The 16,879-nt window shown below is 35.7% G+C and overlaps 1 protein-coding gene across 1 annotated transcript in view; it reads right to left on the bottom strand.

Annotated features, from left to right (window-relative positions):
• The window catches only part of CNTNAP2 (contactin associated protein 2), a 1,014,330-nt gene that overhangs the window by 290,697 nt on the left and 706,754 nt on the right, over positions 1 to 16,879 (bottom strand). The window contains exon 13 of the mRNA XM_059850210.1: positions 8,380 to 8,580. Coding sequence (XP_059706193.1) covers positions 8,380 to 8,580 — 201 coding nt within the window. The remainder of the gene's footprint in view (positions 1 to 8,379; positions 8,581 to 16,879) is intronic.

The raw sequence follows: 16,879 nt of genomic DNA, 5'->3' as shown, positions 1-16,879 counted from the left end.
TAAAAAGAAAGGAAGCTTTGATCTCTTACTCCTGTGTCATCCAACAGTAGCACTACTGTAAATACTATTAAGATTTTACAAAAGCGTATATTAAATCAGATTATGTTACAAATATCAGAGGTAGAGATAGAAAGAGACATCAAAGAGGAATGAGTAGTGAAAAGAAAAAAATTGTTAAAAGAAGTTCTGAGACTGACCAATGCTAGCAGAAAGCAGATTATTTATTATTAAAGTGATGGGAGAAAAGATTCCCTTAAATGATACATAAAGTTACAAACTACAAATATATTTGTGAATACAATTTAACCTTGATACAATACACTCCTTATAGCCATGAATCTACCTAAGTGCTAGGTCATTTTAAAAAGAGTTTGACAGATATTAAATATATCTTGAGTTCATGACTTAGTAGGATCTATCCTCTAAGTAACACGTATCTAATTAGACATCTGTAGTTTGCACAAAGCATATTTGTTGCCGTTGTGTCAATGCACAGGATCTTAAAATGCTGCAGGTGAAACCCCACTATTACCTGTGGAGAATATATTTGCTTCACTGAGTCCATGTTGACTACCTAAATATTCCAAAGCAGTGTACACTTCCAAAGGAAATGAGTAAAATAGGTCCTTTCTATGGTAACTGAGACAGCAGCAAGAAATAACTTGCTGCTGCTAATTTCTGAAACTGATTTTAGTTCAGCTGCTAAATTGGTAACTGCTTCCAAATCTTTAGCTGCTGCTTCTGAAAAACTGGAATGCATTTAAATCTCTTGCATCTTGTTAGCAGCTCTATCTTTATCATTGCACTGGACGACAAATACCCATATTCAAAGTTTAATTTCCACCAGTAGAAATGGTAAGCATCCTTTTAATTTTTTTTTTTAAATCTTTAGATCCACTATTTCAGAAAATATTGTTATTGAATTTTTTAATCTATAAATCCTATTAATCAAATGAAGTATCTCTCCCACTAATTCTAAGAATTCTAGGAAATGATCATGAATCATTTTGGCTGGCAGCACAAATTTCCTGAAAGCAGAATTTATTGTCCATATGTCTTTTCAGTAAAGTGTCTATCTTATGGAAAATCAGAGGATAATTAAGCTTTTTTTGTCTTCTCACATTGAGTAATCTCACATTACAAAATATTTCAAAAGGTATCTTGGAAAAGGATCTTATTGAAGGTATTCCTTCTAAAAAGACGGAGGTCATCTCCTTTCATATAAACACCTGCATGAATATAGATCTCCACCAAGAAATCTGCAGGTACCTATGGCATGTGCAACAGGCACATATAGGCACAAAAGCTCAAGAGGACAATGAGCTCTCCTCCCCCAGATGATAGTGGCAATGATGCTGCATGAACCTGATTTTATAACAGGCTGCACTTTTCTCACACTCCCTTTAAGCTTTAGTAAACCCTAATACTGTCCTCATATACACCCAGGCAGTGCTGGCATTTGATCATTCACAAATATATGCAGTGTATGAAGTCATCGGAAGCAATTAATGGAAAGAATGTTCATTACAAAGAAAACATGGAAAAGTAGAGAAAATGCACATGGAATTACTCACAAGGTGAAAAGGGGAAAGTATTTCAGGCACTCTGTTTCTGATACAATCCAGAAAAACATTTTAACAGACTGATTTGATAACATCTAACATGAGTACATAAAAAGTACAGTATATAAAACACTCCTGGAATAAGATGTGTCTGGGGCAGTTCATACCTCACACAGTCACAAATATATATTTATAATCACACCATATGCATGCTCCATATTCTGTGTGTATGCATTCTGCTGTGTTCCAGAGGTTTACCTGAACTCCCTAGGAAAAGCCTGAATGATATCAAGGGCCGGATCTGGCAACATTACTAACAACAAAAAATGTTTCAAAGCAGTTCCAGACATTAACTGATGACTGTTTAAAGAGAGTAGAAATCTTTCCAAAAACACAAGTTATTGCTTAATGTCCCAGGCTGTCAGGGTAGAATGGAGGAAAGCCTAACTCTAACCTTCAGAAGAAAGGTAAAAGCCCCATGCCTCATCCATGAAAACAGGGCAGGCAATGTTTTGATAATAGTTGAACCCTTGTTATGATGCAAAACACAGGGCAATTAATGAAGAAAAGACCAAGAGAAGACCATAACACAATAGGGAATGGAGCTCTGTTTTATGCACTAGAAAATGCCATTTTAACTGTGTATGTACAGCTGGATTATTCATACAGCTCTTTCTGACACATTCATCTCAAGAATGGGAGTGAAGAAAGAAACGCTGGATATTTTTACTGCATATTTGCATGGGAAAAATATACTCAGGGAACTGCAAATGCATTTTAGGATATGAGTAAGGAGAAATTCTTGCAAGGCACAAAATGGTACACAACCCAGATGCATTTTGTCTGAGAAATTAATAAACTAATCTGTTTTGGTCATTCACCAGGAAGGATAACTTTTGCCCAGAACAACCTGGGTTTGTGAGGAAGCAGTGTCTGTGATTATTTCTGTGAAAACATTAACCATGGACAGATTTAAACAACTTTTATAAAACATGGTACAATAAAAGCAGTGGGGAAATTACTGACTTTCTCTAATTTTCTTTTAAGAAATTAAAATAATGAATCCTTTTCCATATCAGGTAGCTCACATTCACATAGAGAGAGGGTATGAGAAACAACCGGTTTGGAACATTCTGCTAGAATTGCAAAGTTAAAACTCATATGCATCACTTTTTCTTAAAAAGGCACAGCAAAAAAAAAAAATCCCTTAGAGTTCACTGCCTTGCAGTTGCAATTTCCATAGAGGGTTTCTAATATTCACAAGGTTCTTTTCAGCTACTGCTGTTTCTAAGAAACACCAAAGCAACACGTGCCCTTTTCCACTTTAGTGATGCTGGATTAAATCTAATTCCTACAGAACAGCAATAAAAACTTGGAAAGTTACCAGAAATAGTTCACCAGCTAAAAGAATGTTGAAGATTAAGTAAAATTAGGAGACTCAGTGATTACAGTATCAAAAAACTGCAAAGGAATTGGTAAGAGACAAGCAAAGGGGCAGAGCAAAACAGAGAAGGGTGCATTAGCAACTGTCTGAAAAAAAAAAAAAAAAGATCTCATGATAATAATTTGTCTACCATTTACCTAAGAGGACTGATGTGTATTTCATGAGAGATATTTAGCATATGAATTTTTTTTATGCTTCTGTTTTATGGCAGCACAACGATGACTAATGGAAAAAGAAATCCCCAAAAGCTAATGGTTTCCACTTCTAGGGCAAGAACATGTAGATCAGAGTGGAGCAAGGTTATTATTCCTGCTATCCTTGCTATTTAAAAATCACTGGAAGTTGAAATCAGCTTTTCTAGAACATTGAGAAGAAGGGGTCGATCAATATTAGTAAGACTGGACGAGATACATGACAGCTTAGGGGCATGTTTTCTGGAAGAAGATTGAAAACAGAGTGATGAAGCCAGAGCAAGCTTTAGAGAGACTTCCATTCATCACTGAAGTACTGCAGAAATCTCATTCCTCCCTCAAACTCGTTTTCAAAAACTCTTGTTAAGCAGGAATTATATCTGCAACTAGCACTCTAGATCAGTTAATAGGTAGTGATGGCAAAGTTCATAAGTTCATTAAGTTCTGATTTGGAGGGCCACTGAGGAAAAATAGCATATTGCAATTCTAAACTTTGTTTTTATCTCAGTCTAGGCATAAATCTTACTTCCTACTGGTATTATGATTGCTTTATTGTAACTGAAACAACCAAACATCAAATTAACTTTTCTATTTCACCTGTTTAGCTCCTAAATTCATGAAGCTGTTGTCTCATTTCCTCCAGAGACAAACAGGCATGAAACAGTAATTCATGTACTGCAATAACTCTGCTATATGTTTTTCATATGCTGCCTGCAGGCACAGTGAATAGGAATAAAAATTGGAACAAAACACCAACAGATCTTGCTCTGTTCTCTGTATCTATGCTTTTAGCTTCCACTCTCTGATTATTTGTTACAGTTCCTATAGCTCTGGGAAATGGCAGACACAGATACTGTGAATGCAGCAGCCCTTCTCCCTTCAGGGTTTCATTCCCAGGGTGAGAGGAAGGATGGCAGAATCAGCATGCTGTTCTCTCCCCTCTTCCCTGGCAAAGATCAGTGGCTCATGGAAAATTTCCTACCAAGAAAGTCACAAGTGGGTATTATTAGGAAATCTCATGAAAAGAATGGATGAAGATGTACAATTTTGTTAACTAGCATCTTGCATTCTGTGAGTACATTGTACCACTGCTTCTCTGTATAATTTGGTTTCTACAGCAAAGAAGGGAAGCTTCTTTCTGTAAGAGTAAATTGATACTACATATTGCCCTGCCTCTTTCTCCCTTGTTAACCAGTGGGCACAAAAGAACTTTCTTCCACCCCCAGGCTCCTCTTGGCAAATAAGGAAAATGTCTTATCGCCTTCCATATCAACTGGAAAGTATATGGGCATCAAGAACCCCAAAACCAGACAGCATTCTGCATGTCCTCAGTACTAAACATATTATTATCGTCTCAAAATGGATGTTTCCAAGGGAACAAGCAGAAAAGAGGATATGAGAAATGCAAATGTAAAAGAAAAACAACCCCCAAAAATCTGCACTTCATTTTTTTTTCAAATTTACATATATTTATGTTATTACGTTGCGATTATGATCCATGGACTTACTATTTCATTCATTTATTAACTGCAACAGTTACTTGAATTGCCAACATTAAGCCTCTATCATGAAAATAACTGCATACTCAAAAAGGAAATACTATTTTTAAAAAGCATATCTAAATAGACAATAGGAAGCATCAATCTCACACTGCTACAAAAAAACAAAACCAAAAAAACCCAACAAAGCCTGCAACAGTCGGAGCAAATCTGTACCAAAGTCAGGAGCATAAAGGCTGTGAGACAACTGCAGCCACTGCAGGATCCCTGCTTGAAAACAGTTTGCTCAGAAATTTATGGTGTACCCATACTCTTACTCTTTCTTGTGATAACAGTATTTTTTCAGCAGAGGTGTCTGGTTTTGTACTTCCTTAAGGAAGTCACCAAGTTATCTTGACTAATTTTGTTTTTTGGATAATCTTTAGTGAGGCTTTGAAACAGATCCCTAGGTTTGAACATAATTCATAATATATTGGGCTGCAAGTTCAAGACAAAAAGCCCCTAAGCCAAAACAGAAAAGACAGAAAATTGCATTTCTAGATAGCCTTTGCTGATTACTAGACAAGGACTGTTCATCCAGCTTTGAGCAGAAAATTGAACCAGATGACCTTCTGCAGTACCTTCAAATCTGAATTATCCTATAGCCTTATGAGATCCCTAGGTATGTTTTCAGAAGTCACTTATGACTTCATTTACATGGAACTTATTACTGTCTTCCCTCAGACTAAGTAGAAAGGCAGTGGCATTATTACCTGTAAAATCACTCCCAATCCCTCTTGTCAGCAATGATTTTAAACTGTTTGCTAGGATGGACATGTTACTTTGCTTGGATGAAAACTCATTATTAAGGAAAAAAGACCTGGACAGGAAACAATAAAATCTTTAACTCTAAAACTCATAACAGAAGAATGAGAAATCTTAGTTTGTACAGACTAATTTTCATATATCCCTCTGAAATCACATACAATGAGAAATTGAGTGCTGTGCCTGCAGCCAGAAAAACCTCCCAACAAAACAGGCTAATTAATATGAAGTTTTTCTCAAACACAGAATTTTGTTGTAGTTTCTGTTTCATACCAAAAAGTTTATTTAAGCTATTATTAGCAGCAGAATCGGTGGAATTGTATACATCTCTACCTTGTCAGGAAATAGCACAACAATAAGCAGCAAAAGCTGTAGTCCACTTACAGCTAATTACCTGTCATTAATAGATCAATAAACAGCTGGAGTCCTGATTTATTTAAATATGTTGACTGATCAATTTCTCCCTGGGAAGGAACCATATTGTAAAGCTACAAGATTCCCAAGAGACAAAAAGTGAAAAAGTTGAATTGCTTAACTATCTTGTCCATTTTCTCAGTTCTCTTTGATGCACTTTAAAACAAAAGGACCTTTCTATCTTAAGTGGTTTTAAAACATCTGAAATGTGTATGTGTAAAGGTCAAGGCCACAAAAACTGTCCTGATCCCATGATGCTCATAGAGGTTTTACTATTGGCTGCAATACCGCCAACACTTTTCTCACTTCCTGAGAAATACAAAATCTTTTTTTTTCTTCTTTTTTTTTTTTTTCTCTCCTTTCTTTCTGTGGGAATTGTACTCCAATGATTTATATACAAAGCTCAGTGGTGGGAGATGCCACATGAGTGCTTTGAGCTGTGCTGTGAGACAAATAGGGTGTCATAATATATTCAGCAAATATGGCAATCCTCCAGAACAGAGAAAGGTATGAAAAATTATTTTCTTAGTTTAGAAACCATACACTGAAGCCAAGAACCCACAGAAAGAAAATGTATTGGCCTCTTTCCCACTAACACACAAATCACTGTTGTTCTATGTGTACAAACCACTACAGGTGTTATGCAAACACTGCAGTGGGATTTTTTGTTACTGTCTGGGTAAAAATAATCTTTGTTACTTCTTTCTCTTACTTAAAAGGAAAAAAACCCTAAACCCACATTATAGAAAATCTGTTGAAACTCACTTTCCAGACCCAAAAAAAGGCTCATAAAAGTTTTCTAAGAGAAATTATTTTTCCATATAAAAGGTGAAACATGAAGGTAAACTCAATATTTTCTAAGAACTTTAAAAATGTAAGTATTTGGAACTACTTGGTCCTTAAAACAAAACAAAACAGCAAGTTATTATTTTGTGTGCTGCTTGATTGTCCTTTAAATCTAGAAGCTAGGGTAAACACCTGCAATTACAGTAGGTGTTTACCCTAGCTTCTAGATTTAAATATAAACATATATTAACAAATACAAATTGAAATAATATTCTTATACAAATTAAGAAGAAGAATCTAACACTGCACTCTGTGCAAACTATGAGCTTTCTAAGCACAATATCTCCAGCTCTATTACCAAATAAATTTGCCTTCTAAATACCTGCTAAAGCTGCATTCATACACAACTTTTGTGAAGCATTTGCAAGCAGGGAGCTTGTATCCACCAGCAGAATCTAATCAGAACACCTCTAGTTATGGACATGAGTCAGGATCCTGTGCATTAAGGCTCAAGAAGGAAGGAATAATTTTCCACATTGCAGGGTCTCTGTGCTACGCTAAATTAAGCAAAATAACAGCAACAGAGACAAACCGTGCATTAGAAATAGTTTAAAAACAGCAGGGAGGATGGAGAGGAGTAACAAGCATTACAGAGTCTATGAACTAATGGAATGCTTATGGAAATAGGAATAAGATACACATGCATTCCAAATGAATACTTATCTATAGCACCATAAGAAAATATTAAAAAAAAAATTGATGAGGGAAAATAACATAAAGTATAACACTGTAAGCATGCAGCCACTAAATTAATCTGAAATGCATTTGAATTGCTCTTATCACAATGAACTCAGTTCACAATCACAAAAATGTGTTTTATGTTTCCACTTATAAACCAGTTTTCCCAAAGTACCATTAAGATTTATTCAACATCAAAATTTATCATACACAATGAGAGCATATATAAAGTACTTGCTCCATATTAATAGAGTTTTTAAAATACAATTCCTTCTCTGTGGGGTAATTCTGGAACAACTAATTCTTTTATCTTGGTTACAGGTAACATTTGTTGAGGAGGCACATATATAAAGGGTCTCTTTTCCAGTAAAACTACACAGCAAACAAAAAATCTTATACTTAATCTCCTTGTAGGTAATAGCATATAATTCCTCACTCAATTGCATTACTGACCATGCCATTCTCTACAATGTATAAGGCATCTGACTACCCACAAATGCTCTGCATTTAAGAAACTGCTTCAAAAGTGTTAGTGGAAAAATTCTAACCTTCATTCAACCAGTGCCCTTGCTGACTGTAGCATATGAAAACTGACAACCAGAAAAACAGGATAAAGTTCAAAGCAATTTTTCTATGCCTCTATTGATTAAACTTTAAAAGTTACTGTGTTTACCAAATGCCACCTGCTTTAAGGAGCAACAGATCTGAGAGGAGAGCACACAAACACTTGGTGCAATACCAATCATTTTAGTAGTGAGCAAACAGGCAAATTTTCTTAAGAAAATAATGCCTTCTGTATTTTCACCCTCTTTGTCAACTTTAACAAAGGAGAGCAAAGAAGTATGTTCAATGAATGGACTTACCTAACATCAATACCTGTTAAATTGTTGAGCTAAAGCTCTTTAACACTGTATTTAATGGATATCCCATTCTCAGCCTACCTGGTGTATTCAGCAGCCGGGACATTCTGCAAGAATAGGAGATAAACTGCTCACAGTATTCAGCACTACTGGTAATGGCAGAAATCTGGTCCATTGTTGCACTGTAGTTCAGCTGCAGCACAGATAACTTCTCTGGGCTGTTGCCTCCCACAGAAGTCTGCATTTGCAGATCATGGTACACAGTGGTCCATACTTTATCCTCTGAAAGAGAGGGCAAGAAAGACAAGACAAGAACTGGTAAGAGACAGAGAGGAACTGAGTTCAAATAAATTTAGGCCTTTGACAAAACCTAAAACTGTTCTGCAAGATATTTGTTGATATCTGGTAGTGGGGAAGGAGGGCACTGCACATGAAAGGTCATCATGTGTCAGCATAATTCCATCTATGAACTGATGAAAGGAAGAAACTCTGGTCACCTTTATGAAAAGATACCAAATATACCATGTGAGAAGCCTTCCTTAAACAACTGATGCTTATAGAACATGGAACTAATAAGGATTAACTTTGGTTAGAAAGGCAGAAGGCTGATGTCCTAAAGATTCAAAGCCTTTATGTGAAGACCATTCGCTGCACACAGTAAATTGCTGTGGGCTGGAGAGAAACACTGCTTTAGTAAAGTAGCAACGAGGATGCACCACATTCTTACATGGTTACGCACTTAGCAATTAAGACTGAAAATTTTTCCACATTTTTTACCCAGGATGTGTTCTAAGGTAAACCAAAATTACTGCTTATTGAGACTTATGTATTTTAAAACAGCAGCACCATATAACTTTACTGATTATAGTTATGATACAGATAGCACCATAGGAACTAATTGAAGTAGAATGGAAATACAAAATCTTCTGATTAGTTTTGAAAAGGCACAAAGACAGAGGGAAGACAACTTCAAAATTTTTTGATAACAAATACAGCAATATTGGCCAATTCTCAACACCTGCAACAAACTTTTTTTTGCAGGGTCATGCAAAAACTGTGTTATATCCAGCCCAGAACAATGTCTGTATGCATTTTATTTTTCTAAACTACTGAACAGCAAGACGCTAGAAATGTTACTGTGAACCATTTGTCAGTAGTTACCAGAGAAGAATTAAGATGAGGTATTATAATAGTGAAACAGCACATTCCACACTCCTTTTATAGCAAGATTTGTTGAAGTTGGGAGCGATTTTAGAAAGGAAACAAAGACAAGGCACAGAAACTTTGCTGTTATAGGCCAACCATTTATTTTTCTTAGAGGGACATTGTGAACCAAAATGAAAAAAGTATTATCTGAGTAATATAGGGCTTCAGAATGAAAACTATGAAAATTCGCTCAATATTATTGATACTGTCTTCCTGTAAGAATGCTATTCTATCACTTAGGTGTGAAGAATTTTTAAAATTTAGGCTGACTAGGTACCACTCTAAAAATCCACTATCTCAGCTGAAATGCGCTACTCATATTCAGCATCTCACATAGACAAGGGCTGAAAAAGGTCAATTATCATCTGTAAACAAACCACAGAAAGTTCTCTTTTCTCAAGACATTAACCTGAAACACATCTACACAAAATGTCCTAGAAGTGAATCAGATTTTGTCAGTAATTTTTGTCATGGAAGGTTCTTTCACATTTTAAGTTGGTTTTCTGTTTTTCGTTTAATTCTCCTTCCTAATATATTTCTACCCCTGAGGGCAAAGTCAAAGAAATCTGTCTTGGAATAAAAAATGCAGAACCTCAAAAACATCACTAAGAATCTACTCTGGTGCCTTAAACTGGCTTGTAGGAAAACCCAGATTCCCAAATGAGTCAGGTCTTTGCCCCAGCTGTTCTGTCAAGCAACTCCAAATACCACAGTTGTCCTTCAGAGATGCAGTGAAATGAAGCACCCCCACGCTGCTAACTTTGCTGTATTTATCATAAAAGCAGACTCTCCAGAGAGTTCACCTGGCATTTTCTAAATATACTAATTCACCGGACAGATGCACCTTACAGTGATAAAACCCATAAAATGCAGTGCATTGCAGTATGTTTTCAATTCTTCTATGTAAATCTCTTGCCTGTTAATGCAAATCTCAGTCATTCTAAAACTTGTGGCCTGCACTTTGATATTTTAACTACATGGAAACACTTTGCCAAGCTGACACACACTTAAAAGTGCTACAGTACTTCTTCAGCAAGTTCACAGGCATGTGCTCACATCCACTGATGAGTTTTGGTGTGACCCAGAATAAAGATAGCTCTCCACATTATGATTATCCTTATCTCCAGGATTCTGTGCTCTGCCTTATTTTCCAGTCTTAAGTTTTACTGCATAGTGTCAAGTTATTTTGGATTATATTGGAGTCATGTGGACCCATGTGTTTGCAACTGATAGGGTGTTAAGTCTTTCTAATCAAATGTTCAGAGATAAGGTAAGCAAAACAGACAAATCCTCCACAGGTTGTACACATGACTAGCCAAATGAGATGAAATTCAGCATGTGATGCAAAGTGGTTATTATTTTAATATTCATATCCTTAGTCCAAAGCTCTTTATAAAACACAGCAATATTCTGTGAGAAAAAGAAATTAAAAATCTGGAGAAAGGAATCCCACTCCCAAGTAGCAATAAAAAAAAAAATTCATTATCATCTGTAAAATTATATAAAGAATATAATCCAGTTCTGTTATAAGCCTGGTATGGAATTTTACTGCAGAGTCATTTTTGAGAAAGGATTGAGATTGTTTACACTGTCAAGACCATCTCATTTGTGGCAGAAAACACTGTACATTTAAGAGCACAAAAGTGACAGTAAGGAATGTACTAGGAGAGCTAGAGCCTCATATTGGACTTTTGATCCAGCAAAGACTCCTAGTCTAGCCACTAGAAGGTACAGAATGTGACTAGGATTAGGAATTGTGTTAGGTATTACGTTTGAGAAAGAATTTTCCTATGGATAGCAGATTCTAGCTAATATACAGTCCCCCTCCAAGTTAGGAAGTTTAATCCTTATTGTGGCACACTGTACTAAAGATTATATAAACATACTCCTGTCAGTCAAATGTATCCTCTGAACAACTTCAGAACCTTTCTGTCAAAATACAAGTACTACTAATATTTAAGCACTTGTTGCACCTTGTAATTGATCTTTTTATCAATAAACATATATATGTGCATGAAGTCAATAGTCTTTTACAGAAAAGCGACTCAATCTCCTCCTGCAGTCTAAAAGATGATGGGAGATTGATTAGCATAAATCAGGTCAGATACTGAAAATAAACCTAGGTCTTATTTCACTTGCAACAAATTTTTTGATTGTCTGGCTCAAATGACCCATGAACACATTCAGCAAGCTGTCTTGCCCAAACTCTGGAAGCTGAAGCATCTGTGCCTGCAGGTCAGGCACAGAGAGAGGGTGGAGCAGAAGTTGCAGCTGGTGTACAGGAGGGAAATTTCTTCTCTGGGTAAGGGATTTCATGCTCTTCACATATTTTCCTGATTTAAGTGTAGAGCACTGCCATGACCCAAGGACCAAAACTGCATGGAATGTAGGGCCTTCCCTGGACTGGAAAAACACATTAACACTGCAATGTGGTCACAGACAAAATCCATCTCCGCTCCACACCAAATGAAGATTTGTGAATACATATAGTTATACATTTGTGGGGTGTCACCGACATGTTTTAGGAAAAATCCTTTCCTTAGGATTTTTCCCTCCTGAGAAGCTGAGAGGCCTCAGGAACAAACTGTAAACAATTCTTATCTGCTGCTGTGGAATGCAACAGGGGGAATCTGTGATTGGTCTCATCTGGTTGTTTGGAATTAACGCCCAATCACAGATCACCTGTCCAGACTGTCTCGGTGAGAGACAAGCCTTTGTTATTCCTTCCTTTCCTATTCTTAGTTTAGCCTTCTGATGAAATCCTTTCTCTTCTGTTCTTTTAGTATAGTTTTAAAATATTTTCTGTCATAAAATAATAAACCTAGCTTGCTGATACATGGAGTCAACTTTCTCGTCTCTTCCCTCATCCTGGGACCCTTGTGGACAATACTACAGTGGGGCTGGCTTCAAGGAGTCTGAAAAGACTCAAAGGAGATAGATGTTAGGCAGAAATCCCAATCTTTTCTACTGAGTGCTGATTATAAACTGTTTTTTGCCTTTTAGTCTTAAAAATTTGTTAACATGTTTATATTTCCCATGGAAATCAGCTAGGCATAAATAACCTGAAGAAAAAGCCAATATCTTCATTCATGTTTTCAGTTTCTCAGAAACTCCTTGTTTCTTGAAAAAATTCTTGAGAGAGATGGAATCAGTACCCTGCTTGCAGTCACCTTCCATTACAGGAAAGGTAATTCAGAGAGTTCATACTGTCTTAAATATCTGTCTCTTCACCGTTGATGGCATTGTACCCCTGTAGCTGAGAACGGGATATGGTACTCACAGTTAATATATCCTTATTTTCTGGCAATAGTACACAGAAGTCCCGTTTTAGGTACACAGAAGTGAAAAAAATCTGTCCTAGTTAACAGTAAATTGGTAGGTATTCCTGGCAAGTCACATCACCACAATACTGGAATGAGTATTCCCCTAACACACAAGTATTCCCCTTATTTGAAGAACACCTGGCATATGGCTATTCCTAACCACAGGTGTTTAGAGACAATTTGTCAGCCACAGCTGTGTGTAGGACTTAGGCACCACCAAAATACACTTCCCCTACACATGGAAGTATAGGAGGTCCTAACTGGATTTACTAGGCTGATTCTAGTTTTCCCACTGGAGGACAGCATACCAGCACCAGCTAATCACTAACCCTTGAGGAAAATAAAGGCCTCCAAGATGACCACTTCTTCATTCAAATGCATATCTTAGAGGTATTGTTTAATGGCGCATAGCATGTTGCAGTTTCACAGGAAAATAAAAAAGGGGTTCTTCTGTTATTTTGTTTTTAGCAGTGAGGATGAAGTATAATTTTATTTGAATAGAATGCCAAAAGCCAGTAACCATAGATTCTTAATAGAATTCATTATGGTTTTCACTAAGGACAATCTAATTAGATCCAAACTGCTGATACGTTTGATGCAATTATAGAGAAAATAGGTTCCCTGTAATTTAGTCTGTACATTACTCTTTGCTGAAACTGTTCTTCTCTAACAGATATATATTATAGTAAGATTAAGTTCCTTAATTTAAGAATAATTTTTTTAAGAAAAGAAATGACCACTAGTTTCCTTAAAATGACAATAAAGTGACATCATTTATTTTGCTGAAAATACTTTTCAGTTGCAATGACTGACTTACAGTTCTACCCACACACTACTCTACTCCTTTTTCCAATAAAAAATGAAGTAGGTGGCTAATAAAATAATCAATAAGTATTAGTAATGGTTCACTAATAAAAAGAGAAATGAAATTAAAAATTTCCTTGCTCACCAGCTATTCAAGTGAGAAAATCAAATATTAATATAAGTGATTTTTCCCACCTAATATTCAAAGTATTTTGTGATGTTATGATGATATTTATCATTACACTATTGAGTATTTTGCAGATAGTTTCTGCTATTACTGAACTTTCTTCACTCATTTGCTTGGTGCTCAGTTAGGGAAGAAGACCGGCTTCTCACAAACAAATTAAGTAATCTTTTGTAATGATAATTACTGATAATAAGTTTGAAAAATAAATTTCAGAAAACATAATGCTTCTATTCCATAGCTGGATACATTTTTCCTCTTTTATTTTAATCTACAGTTATATTTATTGCTGTTGGAGTTTTCCCTTTTTTTTTTTTTTTTATTAATGGACTTAAATGCTTAAGATACTATTTTATTAGGTATTTTCAAGAAATCAGAAAAACAGTTTGATTTCTACAAAAGATCACTTGCGCTCTCTCTCTCTCCCTCAATATAGCTGTGGTGGGTTTTCTGATGGATGCAGTTTCCCGACCTAAAATTTGGCTGACATATAAGAACACCTTGGTTCCTGGTTGAAATCTTGGAGAAGATGATTTTGAGAATTCCTGAGCATATAAAAGCTCAGAGGTGGTTCTTTACCAGACAGCTTGATTTTTGCATCATCAGTGCTTTTGTCCCTTCAAATTAGATTACTGCAGTTTGTTCTACAATATGCTACACTGCAGATCACTCAAGAAACTAGACAGGATAACCCATTTAAAAAGGGACTGACTTCTAGGGATCTAGGGAAGACAAAAAATTACAATTGTAATCATCTTATATCATAAGGTCTGCAATTGTATTTTCTGATAAGAGCCTGCTTGGTATTGTTAAATTGTGTGGGATGGTAACACAACAGTCATTAGCAATGTGAATAAACTAAGCCCTTTTTTTGCAACAGTGTTGTATTCACAAGACCTAATGAACCCAACTGATGTAGAAAAAATTACAGCAGGCCACATCCTCTTCTCCATCCTTTTATATTTCTCTTGGTGTATGTTTATATATAAAAGCTCAAACCTATATATAGCAATTTAAAACTAATTCTGCTGTGGACTTCAAAGAAGCTACAGTTGAGTTTATAAAAATGAAAAATATACATTCGTTTGAAGTTAATGAGTGCTTTGACAATCTTGCCTGAGATTTGGGAATGTCAATTTTGCAGTACAGTTGCTCTGGTGATATGAACTGCTATCATCTTACTAATGTAGAAAATGGGGTTTAGACAGAGAAATCCAATAGTCAGAAAAAAAGAGAGTAATTGAAGAGTGTTTTTATGAACTGAATTCTATAGAAAGCAAAGCCTGTCAGTTTCTTAATCTATTTAGGTGGGGAATAGAAGCAATCCAAAAATGTAATTGAGCCATTCCTGCACTCATTTTCTATGTGTACTCCTTTCATTCCTTCCTTCCATTGTTTCTTGATCGAGATAATAATGAACCTTCAAATTTAACCAAGACTCTTGTGTTTTTTTACTTACCATGGTGTCCTGTGAGGCAATGCACTTCCCTTGTATTTACATAGTCTCTTTCATAACAGTTCAGGAAAGAGAAAATTTTATTTATTTTGTGAACTTACAGTAATATTGAATGACATTATTTTCTAATAATTTATAAACAACAGAAAAATTCATATACTTTACAAAATAGAGTGGAATGAAGTGACCAAAATACAATTTTCAGGGAACCAAAAGTTTCCAGAGAAGTGATAATGAAATGGCTGTTCCAATGAAAATTGTTTGAAATCTCAAGGGACACAAGTGAAGTAGCAAGTAGAAGATGAATACTCTGGATTACCAGAGATGATTTTGAGCTATTCAACAAAGTTGTATGTGAAAAGCTAATGACAAGACTACCTTGAGGAACAGAGTAGAGATCACTAGTGCCTTCAAATAAAAAAGACTGCAACAACAGATATTGTTATGCTGAAAAACAGTGCCTGGGGAAAAAAGCTTAAATCTGATCTGTGCCCTAATGTCAAAAATTACCTCCTATGGGTGTTATTAGAGGCATGAGCTTAAAAAAAATCGTCTATTGAAAGGAACAATAAATAATGAGATACAGTATAGCCATATGAAGGGGGACTCGGATCATTTAAGTGCCTGGTCTAACAGATGGCATTTGCAGTTCAGTTTAGATTAAGGAACATTAAAGTCAAGAACAAAGGACATAAAAGAATTAACAGTGTGGTTGTTTTCAGCACAGTGAGCAGAATATGGGCAAAGGCTGAAAACTTTTTTAACAGTTCAATAACTGAAGAATCAACAACTGATTCTACTTTCTGAGGAGCAGCCTCACATATAAACAAGTACTATGCAAACAAATATAGAATACGCCTCCTTTAAAGCATCTATCAGTTCATTCTAGCATATCATAGGAGCATATGCACATAAAAAAAATAAACTACTGCCTGATGTTTTATTTTATAGAGCAACATAGCACAATCCTTTAGCAATGGTTGCAAACAAGTCTTCCTAGAATCACTGAAAACAAGTAAGTTTTAAAAATATATTTCAAAGGATATCCTGAAGAAAAGGGTTCTTCAAAGCTTTCACTATGTTAGCTATGACCATAAGAAATCATTTCTTGAGCTGTTTTGGCTAACTCTCTATTTTCATGGAGAGACAGAAAGACACGAATGCAGGTCACAAGTGCTACCACTAAAAGCTCCTATTACCTTTCATTCCACCATCAGCTAAGTGCTTGGATCCTCACCATACTCTTCACTGATCCAACTGAGTTCTCTCAAGAACATACTCCACTCTCCTCTCTCTCATCCTGCTATCCCCATTCAGTAGACAGACTGGAAAATGAATATAGTGTGTTGAAGTACCCTTTCTAATTATTGCATCAATAAACTGAATGTTAGGCAACCTCCTGAAAAACTTTTTATCTTTCTTTCAAAAGGTGCCTCCACATTGGAGAATTTCCAAGATTTAGTGCATGTTCTTGGCAGCTTGCAATTATTTCTTCATTATTCTGAATCATATTGGCCATATTTAAATTTAGGAATTCCATTTTAATTACTATATAAACCTAAGCATTGCCTAATTAAATAACAAATCTACCATTATGCATATTTTAGT

This window comes from Haemorhous mexicanus, chromosome 1 (assembly GCF_027477595.1).
Source record: "Haemorhous mexicanus isolate bHaeMex1 chromosome 1, bHaeMex1.pri, whole genome shotgun sequence".
NCBI lineage: Eukaryota > Metazoa > Chordata > Aves > Passeriformes > Fringillidae > Haemorhous > Haemorhous mexicanus.
This window is presented reverse-complemented; position numbering and strand designations above follow the sequence as displayed.